The following is a 17,284-nucleotide window of genomic DNA, read 5'->3' on the forward strand; positions in this document are numbered from 1 at the left end:
CTCCTGTTTCTATTGTTGCAGTGCTTATTGTCTACAGCTGCCTTTGGGCAAGGAGTATTTTTCATTACATTCTTTGAAAACCAAGAAATAGGTAAGATCGCTAGTTAGCAAAACTTTCTTATAACAATCATGGTTTATAAAGAACTAAACTTGGAAACTTATTTCTCTTGCTTTGTTCTGAAAGTGAAACTTTGTAGAATCTCTGATCCTCAGCAAGCAGTAGAATTCAGGACTGGGGGGAGGATGTAGGTGTAGCTTTAAACCACCTTTGTGCTCCATGTTTCCTAGACCAGACTGATGATGTTGGTCTCCTGCAGTAAATTAGAGAAGCCTTAAGGCTGCTCTAAATTATGGCAGCTGCCATTGCCCCCTAGGGGCTAATAATGCCTGGCGCAAGGAAGCCCCAGGCACACCCCCAACATTACTGATATTTTGTAGTGTATGTGACATGCATAAAGGATTGAATCAACTCTCAGAAGCTGCTAGATAACAATGTGCTGCTCTTAGGGTATTGTAAGCCAGTGAGAATGTCTGAAGATGCAGGTCCAGATCTGCTGCTAGATCAAATTCAATGGAGCTATGCTTATTTACCCTAGCTGAAGAGCTATCCTGTTGTGTTTCACTGGTTTAGTGTGTTGTCTCTCAGTATCCTGCTGGTGGAGTTGTCGGTGCGGAATGCTATGAAGCATAGAGGAGATTCCATGTTGATGTTTCAGTTTAATTTACCTCTTAATAAAAAGCAGTTGCTTTTCTGATTTACCTCTTGACACTTGATAAATTTCTCCTAACATGACACTTTCAGAAATTGTTTTCCTTTATTTTTCATAAAGATTAGATTTAAGAAAATTTTACACCATTTTTCTTCTATAATTCAGATATGTTCAAATTTTTGGAAAATAAGAATATATTTATATTATTAAAAACTTTTTATTGAAGAATTTTATAGATGAATATACTGCCAAAGATATAGTTTTCAAAATTGTATTTGTTTCTACTTGCTAACAGGTAGTGCCCACATTTCAGCCTAAAATAAATTATTGGATTTATACAGTACTGAAGAATACAGGTGCAAAATATAATTGTCAGTAAGATTACTGTGTGCCAGATCCAAAGCTCATTGAAGTCCGTGTTAATGCTACCGGTGATTTCAGTGGGTGCAGAATCAAGCAGTATGCATCTGATTACATAGTACCATGCACTTTACAGAATATACATTACTCCTAATAATCTGTAATAGTTTGTGGAACAGCAGGTCATTTTAACCACTTTGGGCTCTTTTGCCTTACAAGACATTCTGGGGTCAGGTATTATTTTATTGTTTTCATATATTGAAAAAAAGATATGGATGAGATTTTCAAACATTAATGGGAATTGAATGTACAAATCCTCGAAACAGTTTTGAAAATCTCAGCTCGTGTGTGTGTGTGTAATACCCTCATGATTGTCCTGAGGAGAGATTTTTGAACCAGGTAACTGATCCAAGATGGAATCTTTTCTTCATTTGGTGTTATTAACACTAAGATGGTCTTGCTGTCAGAATGGAAGTCATCTCAAGCACTAGCTGCTGATAGGGGGTTTTCTACTTATTTGGAAGCTGATAAGTATCAGAAGAGACAGTTATTGCAAACTAGAGCTGGTGGAAAATTTGCTATCAGAATTTTTTGCACAAAAATATGCTTTTGTGGAAAAAGTTATTTTTGGTTGAAATTTTTAAATAAGGAATGTCTCCCCTCCCTCCCCCCAGGAAAAAATAGTTTCCAGTAGAGCAGGTCAAGAACATATCTGGCTATGTGGCTACCTTTATAAGATATTATGTAGAAAAGAGCAATAATCTAGTTTTCTAAATAACTTTTCAATTCAGAAATAACGGTAGCGATATTACATTTGAATTCTAACTACTGCTAGTGTTTTCCTTCCTTTCTTCATACACCTGCTGGAATATGAGTTTCAGTAATTTTTCAAATGATTAGTGTCTGGAGCCCCAATTCTTGGCTGTCACCATCAGGTACTACTATAAAACATATAGTATATAATAAATTGCATTTAGTCACGATTTGCAGGTTTCACTAAATAAATCTGCTGCAGATCTCTTAAACCATTTGTTTACATGTATCAGCAAACTGTCTGAATGTCTGATGTATTGAACAACTGAAAAAGAGTTTCTCTCGTATTTATTCAGCATTTTGCCTAGTGATCTTATTTTTTTCCCTTTTACTAAAATAAAAGGTTAGCTAAAATAAAATAATAAACTTCTTAAAAACACTGTTCCACTATGAGTTCTTTCATATTTGCTAAGCAGTAATATTACCTGCTGTTGCCCATGCAGACGGAGCAGCCTAACATTTAGTTTCTATTCAGTTAAAATTACAGTGATTAACATTATTCTTTTTTTAACCTCTTGAGTGTTTGGTGTTGACGTGTTTATGATCCTGCTACCTGTGGTGCTCTACAGATTTAGTGTTGACCCTTTTTTTATTACTAGGCATTCAGTGGAGTAACATGTACCAGCCCCTGGCACAAGGAGGATCCATGACCTTTGGATGGGCTTGCTGGATGATTTTCTTTGATTCAATTCTATATTTATTAGCTGGCTGGTATTTCAGCAATGTAATCCCTGGTAAGAACAAGTACTTGTAGATTTATTAATACCAAAATGAGTTGTTCTTTTTCATTCCTTTATAGTTAAAAATATTAAATCTTTGATGCCTCTGAGTTAGGACTTTCTGACATGCAAAATACATGACTACTGCTATGAGTGAGACTAACTAAGAAAACCTTCATGGATCAGTGAATGACGCTAACTGGTGGGCTGGAATTGTAATAGGATATGCAGTCTATTTGTGTATGTAAGGAGAGCAGGTAATTGGATAAGGACTTCTCAGTCTGATTGACACTTTATAATAACAGAGTTCAGTCCAGTAGCAGAAATCATATTGAGTTAACTGGGTGTTCTGTCCGAGTCAGGATTAGGCCTCTTTATTAAGGCTGTTTATTAACAATGTATTTTCAGAATGCTAATGAACAATATTTGATTTCCTGGGTATCATCTCTCTCCACCAATAATTCTGGGTCACAAATGATATTATTACATCCCAAATTTATTCTCAGAAGGTGGAATTCATTTTTCCTACAATCTCTAGCTTTTGTTTTTTTTTGTTTTGTTTTGTTAATGCCCTTAAGTTGGTTGTTGGGGCATTTGGAATGCTTTCTAAACACCTCTTTCATGCCCTGAAATTTACACTCGCTCAACTTGGCATATTACATGTTTTTTTCTGCTTATTGTATACTTAATTCAAAATGAATAACTGAGAAGTTGGACATGGAAACAGAAGGGAATACAATAATGTAACTGTATCTCAGGCAAAAACCTTTCACTTAAAAATTAAGGTTGCCACTTGCTATTCAGTACCACATACTGTGACTCCACGGATACAAAAACCACATTAAGGGAATGCTGAGTGAAGCTCTGAAAAGGTCAGGAAATGTCAATGTTAAGGCGGTATGTGCGGCCATACTTCTGCCCCTTTGTGTTAAAGTACTACAATACAAGGCCAGATCCTTGCTCCTCTGCCAGCTGGCTTGCAAAGTGGTAGTGCAAAGCAGCTGGAAAGGTAGCAAATCTGTCTCCTTGATGATTCACCTGTGCACGGAGAAGTATCTTTCATGCCATTCAGCTGCTGCAGCAGGTTTTACATCATTCCTCCCTCCCCTAGTGTAGGAAACAAATCTAGGAAAAAGCAGATGTGGCTAAGATGTCACTAGACCTTGGTATCCCTTGGTGCTAGAATGGCACCTGTTGGCAGATGGCATATGCTAGGGACTGGCCCAGATTAGGGCAGGTAAAAAGCTTGACACCTTTACACCAGTTCACTGAGCCTTACTAATCTTAGCTCAAGATATGGGCCAAAATCTTTATTTGGATTGTCTCACTAATGCCAGAATAATGCTGAGAGAGCCGTTTCCACAAGCAAATTTCAGTGTCAAAAGTTCCACTGATTTCTATGATAGCAAGATTGACCCCAAAGCTTGTAACGTGCTTTGGATATTTTGTGAAGAAAAGTGCTATATAAAAATCTATGCTATGCAGTATAGATAAGATTTTATATCCCTGTTCCTTGGAAAACAACAACAGCAGCAATATAAGATAATAGAATTAGCTTATATGCTTGAACAACAAATGAATTTTGAAAACATTTCAAATGTTTCTCTTATATTTAACATCTAGGAAGATTGGGGTTCAGAAAGCCATGGTACTTCCCCTTTACTATCTCTTACTGGAAGAAGCTGTGTGGTACAGAGAAGAGAAGGAAACATCTAAATTCCAATATGCTTTTTGTCAATGAAGGTTTGTAATAGCAGGAGCCTTTTAGTAAACATCTTATTTTCTTTTTCTGCGTAATTCACTGTTTGTTTTTAATCTATCTTCCGTAATTGGTTGAGTCTAAGTTTTTAAATTTATATCTCACTCCTCATGCATCCTAACATTTTGTTGGCTTTTTTTTTAATTAAAAAGATTTTTTGAGTAAAAAGTTTTCATTGAGCTGTCCACAAAGATGTCTGAGTGGATAAAGCTCAATTAGAACCCATCGCATAAGAATGGTCATACTGGGTCAAACTAATAGACTTTAAGGTCAGAAGGGACCATTATGATCATCTAGTCTGACCTCCTGCACAATGCAGGCTACAGAATCTCACTCACCCACTCCTGTAACAAACCCCTAACCTATGTCTGAGTGATTGAAGTCCTCAAATCATGGTTTAAAGACCTCAAGCTGCAGAGAATCCTCCTGCAGGTCACCCGTGCCCCACGCTGCAGAGGAAGGCAAAAAAAACCCAGGGCCTCTGCCAATCTTCCCTGGAGGAAAATTCCTTCCCGACCCCAAATATGGCGATCAGTTAAACCCTGAGCATGTGGGCAAGACTCACCAAGCAGCACCCAGGAAAGCATTCTCTGTAGTAACTCAGATCCCATCCCATCTAACATCACAGACCATTGGGCACATTTACCTGCTAATAATCAAAGATCAATTAATTGCCAAAATTAGACTATCTCATCATACCATCCCCTCCATAAACTTATCCAGCTTAATGGTCCATCTAGTTCAGTATCTTCTCTTCTGACAGTGATAAGTGCCAAATGCTTCAGAAGGAACGAATGGAACAGGGCATCATCAAGGGATTCATCCCCTGTCCTCCAGTCCCAGCATCTGGCAGTCAGAGGCTTACGGAAACCCAGAGCATAGGGTTGCATTCCTGACCATCTTAGCTAATAGCAATTGATGGTCTTATCCCCCATGAACTTATCTAATTCTTTGTTGGACCCACTTATTCTTTTGGCCTTCAAAACATTCCCTGGCAATGAGAACCAGAAGTTGACTGTGCATTTTGTTTTAAACCTGCTACCTATTAATTTCATTGGGTGATACCTGCGTCTTGTTTTATGTAAGGGGGTAAATAGCACTTCCCTATTGACTTTCTCAACACTATTCATGATTTTATAGACTTCAGTCATATTCCCCCTTGTCATCTCTTTTCCAAATGGAATAATCCCAGTCTTTTTAATCTCTCCTCTTATGGAAGCTGTTCTATACCCCTAATCCTGTTTGTTGCCCTTTTCTGTAACTTTTCCGTTTCTAATACTTTTTTTTTGAGATGGGGCAATGAGAACTGCCTGAAGAATTCAAGGTATGGGCATATCCTAGATTTTATATAATGGCATTATGATATTTACTGTTTTATTATCTACCCTTTTCTTAAAGCTTTTTAACATTCTGTTTGCTCTTTTGACTGCCACTGCACACTGAGTGGATGTTTTCAAAGAACTATCCACAATGACTCCAAGATCTTTCTTGCGTGGTAGCAGCTAATTTAGACCCTATAATTTTGTATGTATAGTTAGGATTATGTTTTCCAATATGCATTACTTTACATTTATCAACATTGACTATAATCTACAATTTTGTTGCCCAATCACCCAGTTTTGTGAGATCCCTTTGTTAACTTTTTGCAGTCTGCTTTGGACTTAGCTATCTTGAGTAATTTTGTATCATCAGCAAACTTTGCCACCTCACTGTTTACCCATTTTTTCCAGCTCATTTATGAATGTGTTGAACAGCACCAGTACAGATCCCTGGCGGACCCCACTATTTCCCTGTCTCAATTTTTTAAACTGACCATTTATTTCTACCCTTTGTTTCCTATCTTTTAGCCAGTTATCGATCTATGAGAGGACCTTCCCTCTTATCCCATGACTGCTTACTTTATTTAAAAGCCTTTGGTGAGAGATCTTGTAAAAGTCTTTCTGAAAATTCAAGTACACTATATCCACCACATCACTCTTGTCAACATGTTTTTTGACCCTGCTCATGATTCATGATTTTCCTTTAGAAAAGGCTATGTTGACTCTTCCCCAACAAAACATGTTTATCTATGTGTCTGATAATTCTGTTGTTTTTTTTTAAACTATAGTTTCAACCAGTTTGCCTGGTACTGAAGATATGCTTACTGGACTGTAATTGTAAAGATCATCTCCTGAGTCTTTTTTTTTTTCCAAACTGGCATCAGGTTAGCCATCCTCCAGTCATCTAGTACAGGAGCTGTTTTAAGTGATAGGTTACATACCACAGTTAGTTCTTCAGTTTCATATCTGAGTTCTTTCAGAACCCTTGGGTGAATAGAATCTGGTTTTGGTGACATAGTATTGCTTAATTTATCGGTTTATTCCAAGACCACCTCTATTGACACCTCAGTTTGGGACAGTTCCTCATATTTGTCACTTAAAAATGGCTCAGGTGTGGGAATCTCCCTCACATGCTCATTTATCTTCTCTGCAATGGTCTTGTCTTCCTTGAGTGCTCCTTTTAGCACCTCGATTGCGCAGTGGTCCCACTGATTGATTGTTTGGCAGACTTCTTGTTTCTGATGTACTTAAAAATTTTTGCTGTTAGTTTTGAGTCTTTTTCTAGTTGCTTTTCAAAATCTTTTTTGTCCTGCTTCATTATACTTTTATGCTCCTTTTTATTTTCCTCAGTAGAATTTGACTTTCAATTTTTAAAGGATGCCCTGTTGCCTCTGCTTCTTTTACTGCATTGTTTAGCAATGGTGGCATTTTTTGGTTCTCTTGCTATTCTTTTAATTCGGGGTATACATTTAATTTGAGCCTCTAATTGGTGTTTTTAAAGTTTCCATGCGGCTTGCAGGCATTTCACTCTTTTGTCTGTTATCCGGGGCTTTATGAACCCAAAACTCTTGGTAACATTTACCCTTGGTGAGGCAGAGGCAGGACATAAGTAAATGGGGACATGGCCATCCGACCGATAGATGATTGACATTACAATACAAGAGTGCTCTTATTTAAAGCTATACTTTATTTAGTCTCAAGCACTTACATATGTCCCCAACAGGTTAGTAAAAAACCCCAGCCCCCAATAATTTCCAAAGTCTGGAGCAGTTTTCGAGTGGTACAATGACAGCCAGCCGTTGGCCTGTCTTCCATCTGCCATTGGGTGTCCACAAAGTGATCCAACTAGCCCAAACTTCTCCCCACTTATTTATTGTTAGTATGACAATAACATCAATCAAAAAACCTTGTTAAGCGAACAATTTCAGTGGTTAAGCAAGAGGTTTCCTCAGACCACTAATTAGAAAAATGTGTTTTTTCAAAGTCTGCTTGCTTGAGGTCCCTGACAAACACACCCAAGAGTATAAATATAGGTAATCTTCCTGTTTTCTAAAACCTATGCCTCATCAATTTAAACTGAAATCTTATCAGGAAGGATGCAGGGTCAGGCTCCCTTCTTGTGGTTGCTCAAACTCCCTCGTCTCCTGGCTTAGTTATGCTAAGGCTGCAACATAGGCCCACTAACTTGGCTGTTTTTGTCAATAAGCATGATAATTGATTTTCCAGTCACTGGTAGTGGTCCACCATAATCTCCCCATATAACTGTTCCTTTTAATGTCCATTTATATAGTTTCTTCATTTTTGTGTAGTTCCCCTTTCTGAAGTTAAATGCTACTGTGCTGGATTTCTTTGATATTTTCCCCCTCTACAAGAATGTTAAATTTAATTATATTATTGTCGCTATTACTGAGCAGTTCAGCTATATTCATCTCTTGGACCAGATCCTGTGCTTCACTTAGGACTAAATCAAAATTTGCCTCTCCTCTTGTGAATTTCTGGGCTAGCTGCTCTAAGAAGCAGTCATTAATGTTGTCTAGAAACATTATTTCTGAATCCCATCCTGATGTAACCTGTACCCAGTCAATATGAGAATAGTGGAAATCCCCCATTATTACTGAGTCTTCTATTTTGTATTTTGCCTCTAATTTTCTTGAGCATTTCACAATCACCATCAACATCCGGGTCAGCTGGTCAGAAGTATAGTTTTACTTCTATTCTCTAATTATTCAAGCATGGAATTTCTAAGAGATTCTGTGGTACACTTTGATTCATTTAAGATTTTTATTATATTTGACTCTATGCTTTCTTTCACATAAAGTGCCACTCCCTGAGTAGCCTGACCTATTCTGTCATTCCTGTATATTTGGTACCCTGGTATTACAGTATGAGTGGTTCAAATGACTCTTTGAATATATATTACCTTTGTATCTGTTAACACTGAATTTCATCTGCCATTGCGCTGCCCATTCACTAAGCTTTTTAAAGTCCCTTTGACATTCCTCACAATGTTGTATAGTGTTCACTAACCTGAACAATTTTGTGCTCATTAAAATTCATGGTCAGAGTTCTATTTTTCTACTGCTACACTTCTTTCAGATGAAATCAAATATAAGGCTCTGTTTTTATCTTCTCCTTGCTTCAGTGAAAAGTTTGTCTTTTATGTGAATTTTCTTTTTCATTCTGTTTATCTAAACTCTGCCCTTTCTGACTCTTTTTTTAGCCTCACATTTTAATAACACACTTATCACCTCTCTTTTCCAGGGCTACAGCTGCCTACAACCACTTGCACTGTTTCTTTCCAGTTCTGTGTTTGGCTACTTATGAATTCCTTACATGTTTTGCTGTTTAAAATCTGATTTATTTTCTTTTCTCTAAGGCCCATTACACTACATTGTCATGTATTTCTTTTGATTAAAGATTCATGGATAGAGAAACACATGCCACGCACAGCCATTCTTGGGCCTTGGCAGTCCTCTGTGACCATATGAAATTACATATCATCTGAACTGGTTCAGCTATCTATAGTAGAGGTCAGAAGTCCCAATCACCCAAGAGCATTTTGTATCAATACCTCTCTACTACTGAAGGGAAAATTTCAGAAGCTTCAGAGGCTCAGTTAAATGTCTAAATATGTAGATGTTAATTGGAATATTATCTGAACTATCTTGACTCTGAAGCCCTCCACCGAGTGATCTCTCCTCACAAACAGGCTCCAGGTCCCTCCATCAGTAGATTTCACATTTACCTTTGATGTTTACTTTGGATAGAGACCTTCACTTTTTCTCTCCCAGTCCTGACATCTCTTTGCTCTTCTTAGAGTGGAAGGAGAAAAGAAAGATTATCTCTTCCACCTGAGCAATGGCAGGGTCCAGCATGTTTGTGTTAAGCTCCAGAGTACACCTGAGATTTATATCAAGTAGCAGAAAGGGCTGGTAGAGTTAAAGGTTCTGGACTCTGAAACACAATCCTGGAAAGCTAAAGGGGAGGATGAACCGGGAGAAGGACCTTGGTATGAGTTGCAGGGAAGCTGGCAAAGTCTAGTTGGAGAATGGTCACAAGGTTGTTGGAAGGGATTAGAACCAACTTTATTCTAATATTAAAAATTACTGAGCGACGAGCAGAGGTTATGGTTGTTTCATATTTTAACAGAACTGGTTCTCCAAACAGTAGTCTCTGTTATTCCTTTGTGTTGTGTGCATTTCTTTTTCTCCATTCCATTTAGTCAATCCATACTGTCCTCATTTTCTCTGTCCTTCATTCCTTTGTAAAAATCTAATTATTCAAGAAATATATTTTAATAGATGACATTAGCATTTTAATAATTACTATATATGTGTGTATTTGTATGAACGTGCACACACATTTATCAGTTTTATTTTGGGTGTGTTAAACTGCTATTAAACTTTTTCATTGATTAGATACTTAGCATAACTGTGGTCCCTATCCTTGATAGTTATAAATTGGCACAGCAGCATTGATTTGAATGGAGCTATGCCAATTTAAACCACCTGACCCTGTAGCTTAAATGTACAACAGTGAGGACCATTTCAGGAAAGGTAAAGCCAATGCATTTTCACTATATAACTGCCAGTGCTTTTAAAGCCTTATTCTTCATTTACACAGGTTCTCTGCCTGCAAATGAGAGAAGACTGAGTGAAGGAGGAATCCCAATAGGAGTTATACTGATGTCACTCACCAAAGAATACACAGACAACAAAAAGACTGCAGTTAAAGATCTCAGCCTCACTTTCTACAAGGGTCAAATCACAGCTCTCTTGGGTGCCAATGGAGCTGGCAAGACTACAATAATGTATGTCCATTGCTGAATGATGACCTACTATACATTTTACCTTATCTGGTGCTTTGAAATGTTTTGTACATCAGCAAATGAGCTATTCCATCTCCTTGCTTGGTTATTGTTCTTGCACATTTTTGCCATGCAAAAGATGCCACTAAAGTGGCTTAAATGAACTTACTGTGCCATGGTGCCCCTAGCAAAACAAATCCATTGCAGTGGAAAATTGGGTCCCCTTTATCATAACCTCAATGGTAAAGCTATTATTTTAAGCAGCTTTAGTGGTAGCTGGGAGATGAGAGGTTATTGTGGGCACGGGTGCAGAGAGACCTGAAGGAAACCCTTCTTTCTTTTCCTCACACTCTACAACATTCCACCTGTGCTTCCATCAGATAGAGATCTCAGAGGTTTACTGAGCTTGCAAACTTTCTTCCTGGATGTTGAAGAGGCTGTTCTGACAGCTGAAAAGAAGCCAAAATAACAAAGAAAAACATTTAAAAAAATCTGACTTAATTAAAAAGTTAATCTATTTCTTCCTTTTATATTAATGAAATATCAAGAATTCGGACCATTTTTTCTCAACCCCTGCAGGTATATAAATTACTAATGAGAATGAACTGGATTCTAGATTTAGTCAACTTGATTAACATAGGTAAGGACTGCAGAATTGAGCCTACATAAATTAGGAGTTAGAGATTTTACCCTGCATTTACAGCGAAACTGGGATAAATATATTTTGTAACCAGGAAATACTGGTCAGTTGATCTCTCTCTCTCTCTCTCTCTCTCTGTGTCTTGGCTAGACAAATGAGCCTTGTTCAGGAAATAGCAAGAGAGATAATGAATTATTGATATCTGGTTTAATTAAAAAAAGATTTTACCATTAGAAACTTTTCCGTAATGATAAAGGGCCAAACACTCCACTTGTGCAAGTCGTCGTTGTTCCAGTGCACCGAATGGAAGTACACCCATTTACATCAGTTGAGGATCCACCTAAAGCACTTTTGGAGTACTAAGGGATGCTTCAAGTTGTTGAGCACCAAGTGATTTTATTTTAAAAAATTACTAAAGCTTACAATTTAGAGAAACAAGAAATAGCAAGGCAAACCTTTAATAATTCTCTCTCATAATGCCAATTCAGTGACATGACTCCCACTATTTTAGTCATGGGGGTTCTTTGCCAGGATTTAGGGGAAACTACTGTTAAAACAAGTGAAATAATCACAGTTAGTAACTATGACAGCCTTGCTAAGGAAAGGAAATGAGAAAAAAAAAGATAAACAATTGTTGTTTCAGTTACAAACTCTTCTATATATGTGTCTGTGGAGAACTTTGGACAGGTTACGCCTTTTAAAGTTGTCAACCCTGGCAGAGGTCCTTTTATTCCCAAAATTAGTAGAGTCCTGTGTCAGAGTATCCTTATTAACTAAAACAACTTATAGATGGACAAAACATCATAATTTTGAAATAATTTTGTTCAAGGGCAGGTAAGTCCTGTTGTGTTTATCATGGATAACATAGTTTATAAATGGGCAAAGGTTTTAAAATCTGAACCGAGTCCTATGAAGCCAAAGAAAGTATTTGTCAGTTACTCAAAAGAAGCCAGTCTCAAGACCATTCCTTGAATGGCAAGTTAGTTAATATCCAGAATCTTAAATTCAGATTAAATCCCACTGTTTTTCTATTTACCAAAGGTTAGTCAATGGCTTCTCTCTAGAAATAAATGGTCTAAACCATCTGGGGTTTATTGGGAGAAAAATGAATATCCTAAATTACAATAGTATTTCAATATCCCATGAAAATCATTACAAGAAAATTTTAAATCTAATTCCTTGGCAGCTCTTTACAACTTCATCTCACCAATCCATATTGAAATCTTGATGGTGATGCCATCTGAGCTAGAAGGTTACTTCTTCTTGATGCTGTTAAGTGTCTTTCTTCTTCTTAGCAGTTGGTCACAGCTCAGTTGCAGAGATGAACAGGATGAGCTGTGATGAGTTCTGCAAAGTTGAGGATGAGAGCAGTGTGTTGCTGGTCGTTTGCTTTATGCCCCTCTCTTTCGTCTAATTTCACGGAAAGAGGAGAAAACGCCTCTTTAGACTTGGTAGGATTCAGATTAGCTGTTATCATCCTTTCATTGGCTCCAGGCCTTTGTGGCTTGGTCTTAGTAAAAACCCTCCCCTCGTAAATATAAACTTCTAATTGTTTTTGCTCTTTTGTGGCAGGAAACTGTCAGAACATCCTTAATGTTAGAGTTTTAACTTTTTACTCGGTCCATTTTCTGAGCTATTCATTAGGTTTCATCAGGAGTTGAAACTCTGTTTCAAATCGGTTCAAGCCCACCCATATGTTAGATATGAAAGTTTTTTTCAGTTTTGAATTATTCTTAAACTTAATTCTCGAAGAGAGGCTTTTAAACTTGAGTATTCATTAAATAAATTGTCCTTTCTCCTAATCAGTATTTGGAGAGGTGCTGCTTGTTTTTATGAGTTTGGTAAGGAAGTTGCTTAAGCATTGACAGATAACTAATTAACCCCTCAATTAAGAAAAAAATATTGTATACTCAAATGACTTCTTACATTAATAGCCAGTCACAGCAAGGTCAGTGGATTCCATATTAGTACATGAAGCATTTTACCATTTAGCAAAGATATTAGTAAATTAGTGCATAAAAAACTTTGCATTTAGATAAAATATTTGCAGCTGTACATCTTAAAAGCATTTAAGGAATAAACAAAGTTTGGAACCATTAAAAGGAAAAACAGGGTAGATAAAAGTAACCAACAACTTCTGTAAAACATTTTCCAGCTATCCGGGATTTTCTTAGTCTGAAGAATGAACACTTTTGAGTGCTTATAGAAGAAATTATTTTCAATAAGAAAATTCTTTAGCACCTTATGAGTAGCTTTTAAATTAGAGTTTTTGTGTTGAATGAGCATGTGTGGAGGGTGGGATAGATGTAAAGTGGACTTTCCTTTTTAGTTTTACAGTTAACACCACAGCCATACATTTCCCTTTGTGCTAAACAAAACATCCTTATCTTCTTTTAAAGTCAGGACTCTTTCTAAAGCATAAATATCATCATACAAAGTTTGTTGTTTTTTTAGGTAAGATCATATCCATATCACCTGGTATCTTACGCAAAAGATGTCCTTTTTTGATAAGACCCTTTTATTATGGTCTTTGGACCAGAATAGTCCTTGGATTTATGATCTGCTTTTGTGATATATTTACATCTTGCAAGTAAAGACTTGTATTAAATATTTTATGCAAAGCACTCATCACAATAACCAATGCTTATGTACATTTTAAAAACATATTATAAAAGAAAGTAGTATAGAAAGTTAAAGCAAAATAGTAGGTAAAAGTTAAATTTTAGACCCTGTATAAACATACAGGAGTTTTATGGCAAAGGTATATCCTTTGACACTCGTGACTTGTCAATGGTTGACAGAAAGAAGATTGCCTAAAGAATTCCATTTAATAAAATTCAACATTCCATTTAATAAAATAAGTAACTGAAAACAAAAATGTGTGTTCAAATCTCTAAGCACAGTGAGTATACAAATAAATGTAGGTTTCTCTCAAAATTAGTAAAGGTAACATTGTAAGAGTAAATTATAATTTTATTAATAACCATTTTTGCATTACTCTCAAGGTTTCTTCCATACACACTCCAGCATAATTTAAATAATGCAGCTGCTAGACAAGAAATTTTTGCGAGAAGTCAATTGATCAAATTCAGGATACAACATAGAGTATGTCCTGAATGTAGTGATTTTATTGAATTTGTGTTATTTCTTCTGAGTGGGAGCAAGGTGGGTGTGGTTTTATATATATATATATTTTACTAGACCAGCTTCTGTTGGTGAAAGAGAAAAGCTTTTGCGCTCCACAGAACTCTTCTTCTGCATCTCTCCTGCTATCAAACAGCTGCAACAACACTGTTATTTCTTGTATCAGATCAATGTTGACAGGCCTGTACTCACCCAGCTCTGGGACCATCATCATCAATGGAAGGGATATACGTACTGATCTGGATGCTATCAGAATGGAGATGGGTGTTTGCCCACAGTATGATGTGCTGTTTGACACCTTAACTGTGCGAGAGCATCTGCTGTTTTATGGCTCAGTGAAAGCGCCACTGTGGACAAAGAAACAGTTACATCACCAAGTCAGTAGGTTAGTGGTTCTTATTTTCCTTGCTGGAAACCTGTATGTAGGCTGTCCTTCAAAACCATTCCAGGAACACTGTGGTGAACAAACAGCCTCATGCTAGGAGAGTCAGCCCTAACTATTGGAATCCTGAGTGTGCTAATGATGGGTTTTGTGTTCTAAAATTCTGATTTGTAAATATATTTCCTGATCTTAATTTTAAGTAATAAAATTATGGAAATAAAAATTAGAGTAAGAATATTACAGACAAGGTTTAAAAAAATTCTCTAATGGTTTCAGCTAAAGCATAGATGAAGTAGAAACTCTCTCTCTTATAGTACTTGGACTACTGAATTCTGAATACCCTAGAACCATGTAATAACAATGCTATGCAAGATCCTCAAAGACACAGGGGATAGATTCTTGCCACTAACTAGATATTTTTATGGGAAGCAGAACATTTGTATTGAATTAGACCCCCATTGCTTAGGCTATTACAGAAATGAGAAATTAAAAAAAGATTAAGGTAACAGTAAGATTACTTTTTCTAACCAAAGCAACACAAGATTTTAATGTAGCTTGTCAGAAGATTGGAAAGCATGCTGTGTATACCTTGATATAAATGTATTTATTCATATAAAGTCAGCTCTTTGCTGTAGAAATTTGCTTTCTTTAAAGTAGAAAATTACTGTGAAGGACTGGATAACTCAGCAGACAAGCACTGGGATAGATTGTCTTGTGCTTGCCCGTTCAAATCAACCCAGGTTGATAGTGATAGAACACAATTAGCAGCCAATGGCATGACCTGAAATAAGTTGGTGGTCTTGCAGTCTAGTTCTTATTGGACAGATTTCCACATAATACATGAAGGCAGCAATCAAACAATGGCTAAGGACTGAATAGCCTGTGGCAAATAAACAACCTCCTTTTCCCAAGAGATGACCTTTCATGAAGTGTGTGGAAATTTGCTCTACTGCGGTTCATATTGTTCTGTTGGCTTTTGCCACTGGCACCTATTTACAAACTGAATTCGTCGGGGCTTCATACCATTGCTTCTGTGTGGTTCCCATTCCTATAATGGGACCCCACACAGACATAAGTGTTTGCATGGGGGATCTCTTTGCAAGGCTGTGGCCTAAAAGATCTTTGTTTTGTAAGGAGAAGCAGAATGTGCTAATTATCCTTGAATTCTTATAACTGTTTCTTTCAGATCAGTGTGAGGGTTTTTATTTGCCTGGGTGTTTATACTAGGGTAGCATGTATCCGGTTTTTGACCGGAATACCTGGGTGAAAAGGGACGCTGGTGGCTCTGGTCAGCACTGCTGATGGGGCTATTAAAAGTTTGGTTGACAGTGCAGTGGGGCTCGCAGGCTCCCTGCCTGCCTCTGTGCGGCTCTCAGGAAGCGGTCGGCATGTCCCACCAGCCATGGGGGCTCTGCGCGCTGGCTCCATAGCTCCAATTGGCTGGGAACCACAGCCAATGGGAGCTGTGGGAGCTGTGCCTGCTGGCAGGGACAGTGCGCAGAGCTGGAGGGACATGTCGCTGCTTCCTGGGAGCCGCCTTAGGTAAGTACTGCCCAGAGCCCACACTCCTCATCCCGTCCTGAACCCTGACCCCCTTCCTGAGCCCCCTCCTGCATCCTGAACATCTCATTTCTGGCCCAAGCCCAGAGCCTGTATCCCCTCCCACACTCCAACCCCTGCCTCAGCTTCAAGCCCCCTCCCCCACTCCAAGCCTCTTGGCCCCACCCCCCCAGCCTGGTGCCCCCCTCCTGTACCCCTAAGCCATCATCCCCAGCCCCACCCCGGAGCCCTCACTCCCTCCCATACCCCAACCCCCTGCCACAGCCTGGTGAAAAGGAGCAAGTGGGTGAACGGTGGAGTGAGTGGGGGGCTGGGCCTCAGAGAAGGGGCAGGGCTTTGGGGAAGGGCTAGTGTGTTAAGTTTTCTGTGTTTAGGAACTCTAGGTTATACAAATATTAAATAATATTTCAGAGTCCTTGAACTATCCTCAGCTGTCTTTGAACTGATAGGGGCTAATCTGAAGCTTATTGAAATCAATGGAAAGACTCTCAGTGACTTCGCTGGAACATGGTTGAGGCCTATAATTTTGAATTATTTTTTGCTTAATCCTGTACAGAGGCCATTAAAAGTATATTTTAGGAGGCTCATAGGGAGGTTACTGTTAAAAATAAGAGACTTTTTGATTATTACTATTACTTCTTTTCCGTGGATACCAGAAGAAACTGCATAGTTATATATGCTGCTCTGTACTTAAACTGCCCATGGATATTTTGCATACAAGTGACTTTTTGTCATTTTACAGTGGGTTGGGATCATAGGCGCGGGAAGTAAGGGTGCGGGAAGGTGCTACAGCACCCCCAGGTTTTATGCGGGGCTGCTGGCCCCATGCCTGGGGTCCACTCCCTGGCTCCTGGCCCTGCACATAGGGTCCTGGCTGCTGGCCCCTGCCTGGGGCTCCACTCCTGGCTCCACGTCCGCACCCAGCTGTGGCCACAGCCTCATCCCCCTTACCCCTGTCCAGGTTCCCTCCCCCACCCCAAGAGACACAGCCTTGCTCCCAGACTCAGCTCTGGCAGCGGGGGAGGGGTAAGAAGACTGGCTTTCAGCACCCCCACTACTGAAAATGTTCCA

At 38.4% G+C, this 17,284-nt stretch overlaps 1 protein-coding gene across 1 annotated transcript in view; it reads left to right on the forward strand.

The window, feature by feature from the left end:
- The window catches only part of ABCA13 (ATP binding cassette subfamily A member 13), a 285,211-nt gene that overhangs the window by 123,314 nt on the left and 144,613 nt on the right, over positions 1 to 17,284 (forward strand). Inside the window, exons 34-38 of the mRNA XM_039526065.1 lie at positions 22 to 91; positions 2,483 to 2,617; positions 4,226 to 4,345; positions 10,304 to 10,490; positions 14,438 to 14,656. Coding sequence (XP_039381999.1) covers positions 22 to 91; positions 2,483 to 2,617; positions 4,226 to 4,345; positions 10,304 to 10,490; positions 14,438 to 14,656 — 731 coding nt within the window. The remainder of the gene's footprint in view (positions 1 to 21; positions 92 to 2,482; positions 2,618 to 4,225; positions 4,346 to 10,303; positions 10,491 to 14,437; positions 14,657 to 17,284) is intronic.

The sequence above is a fragment of the Mauremys reevesii genome, linkage group 2 (genome assembly GCF_016161935.1).
Source record: "Mauremys reevesii isolate NIE-2019 linkage group 2, ASM1616193v1, whole genome shotgun sequence".
NCBI classification, from domain to species: Eukaryota; Metazoa; Chordata; order Testudines; family Geoemydidae; genus Mauremys; species Mauremys reevesii.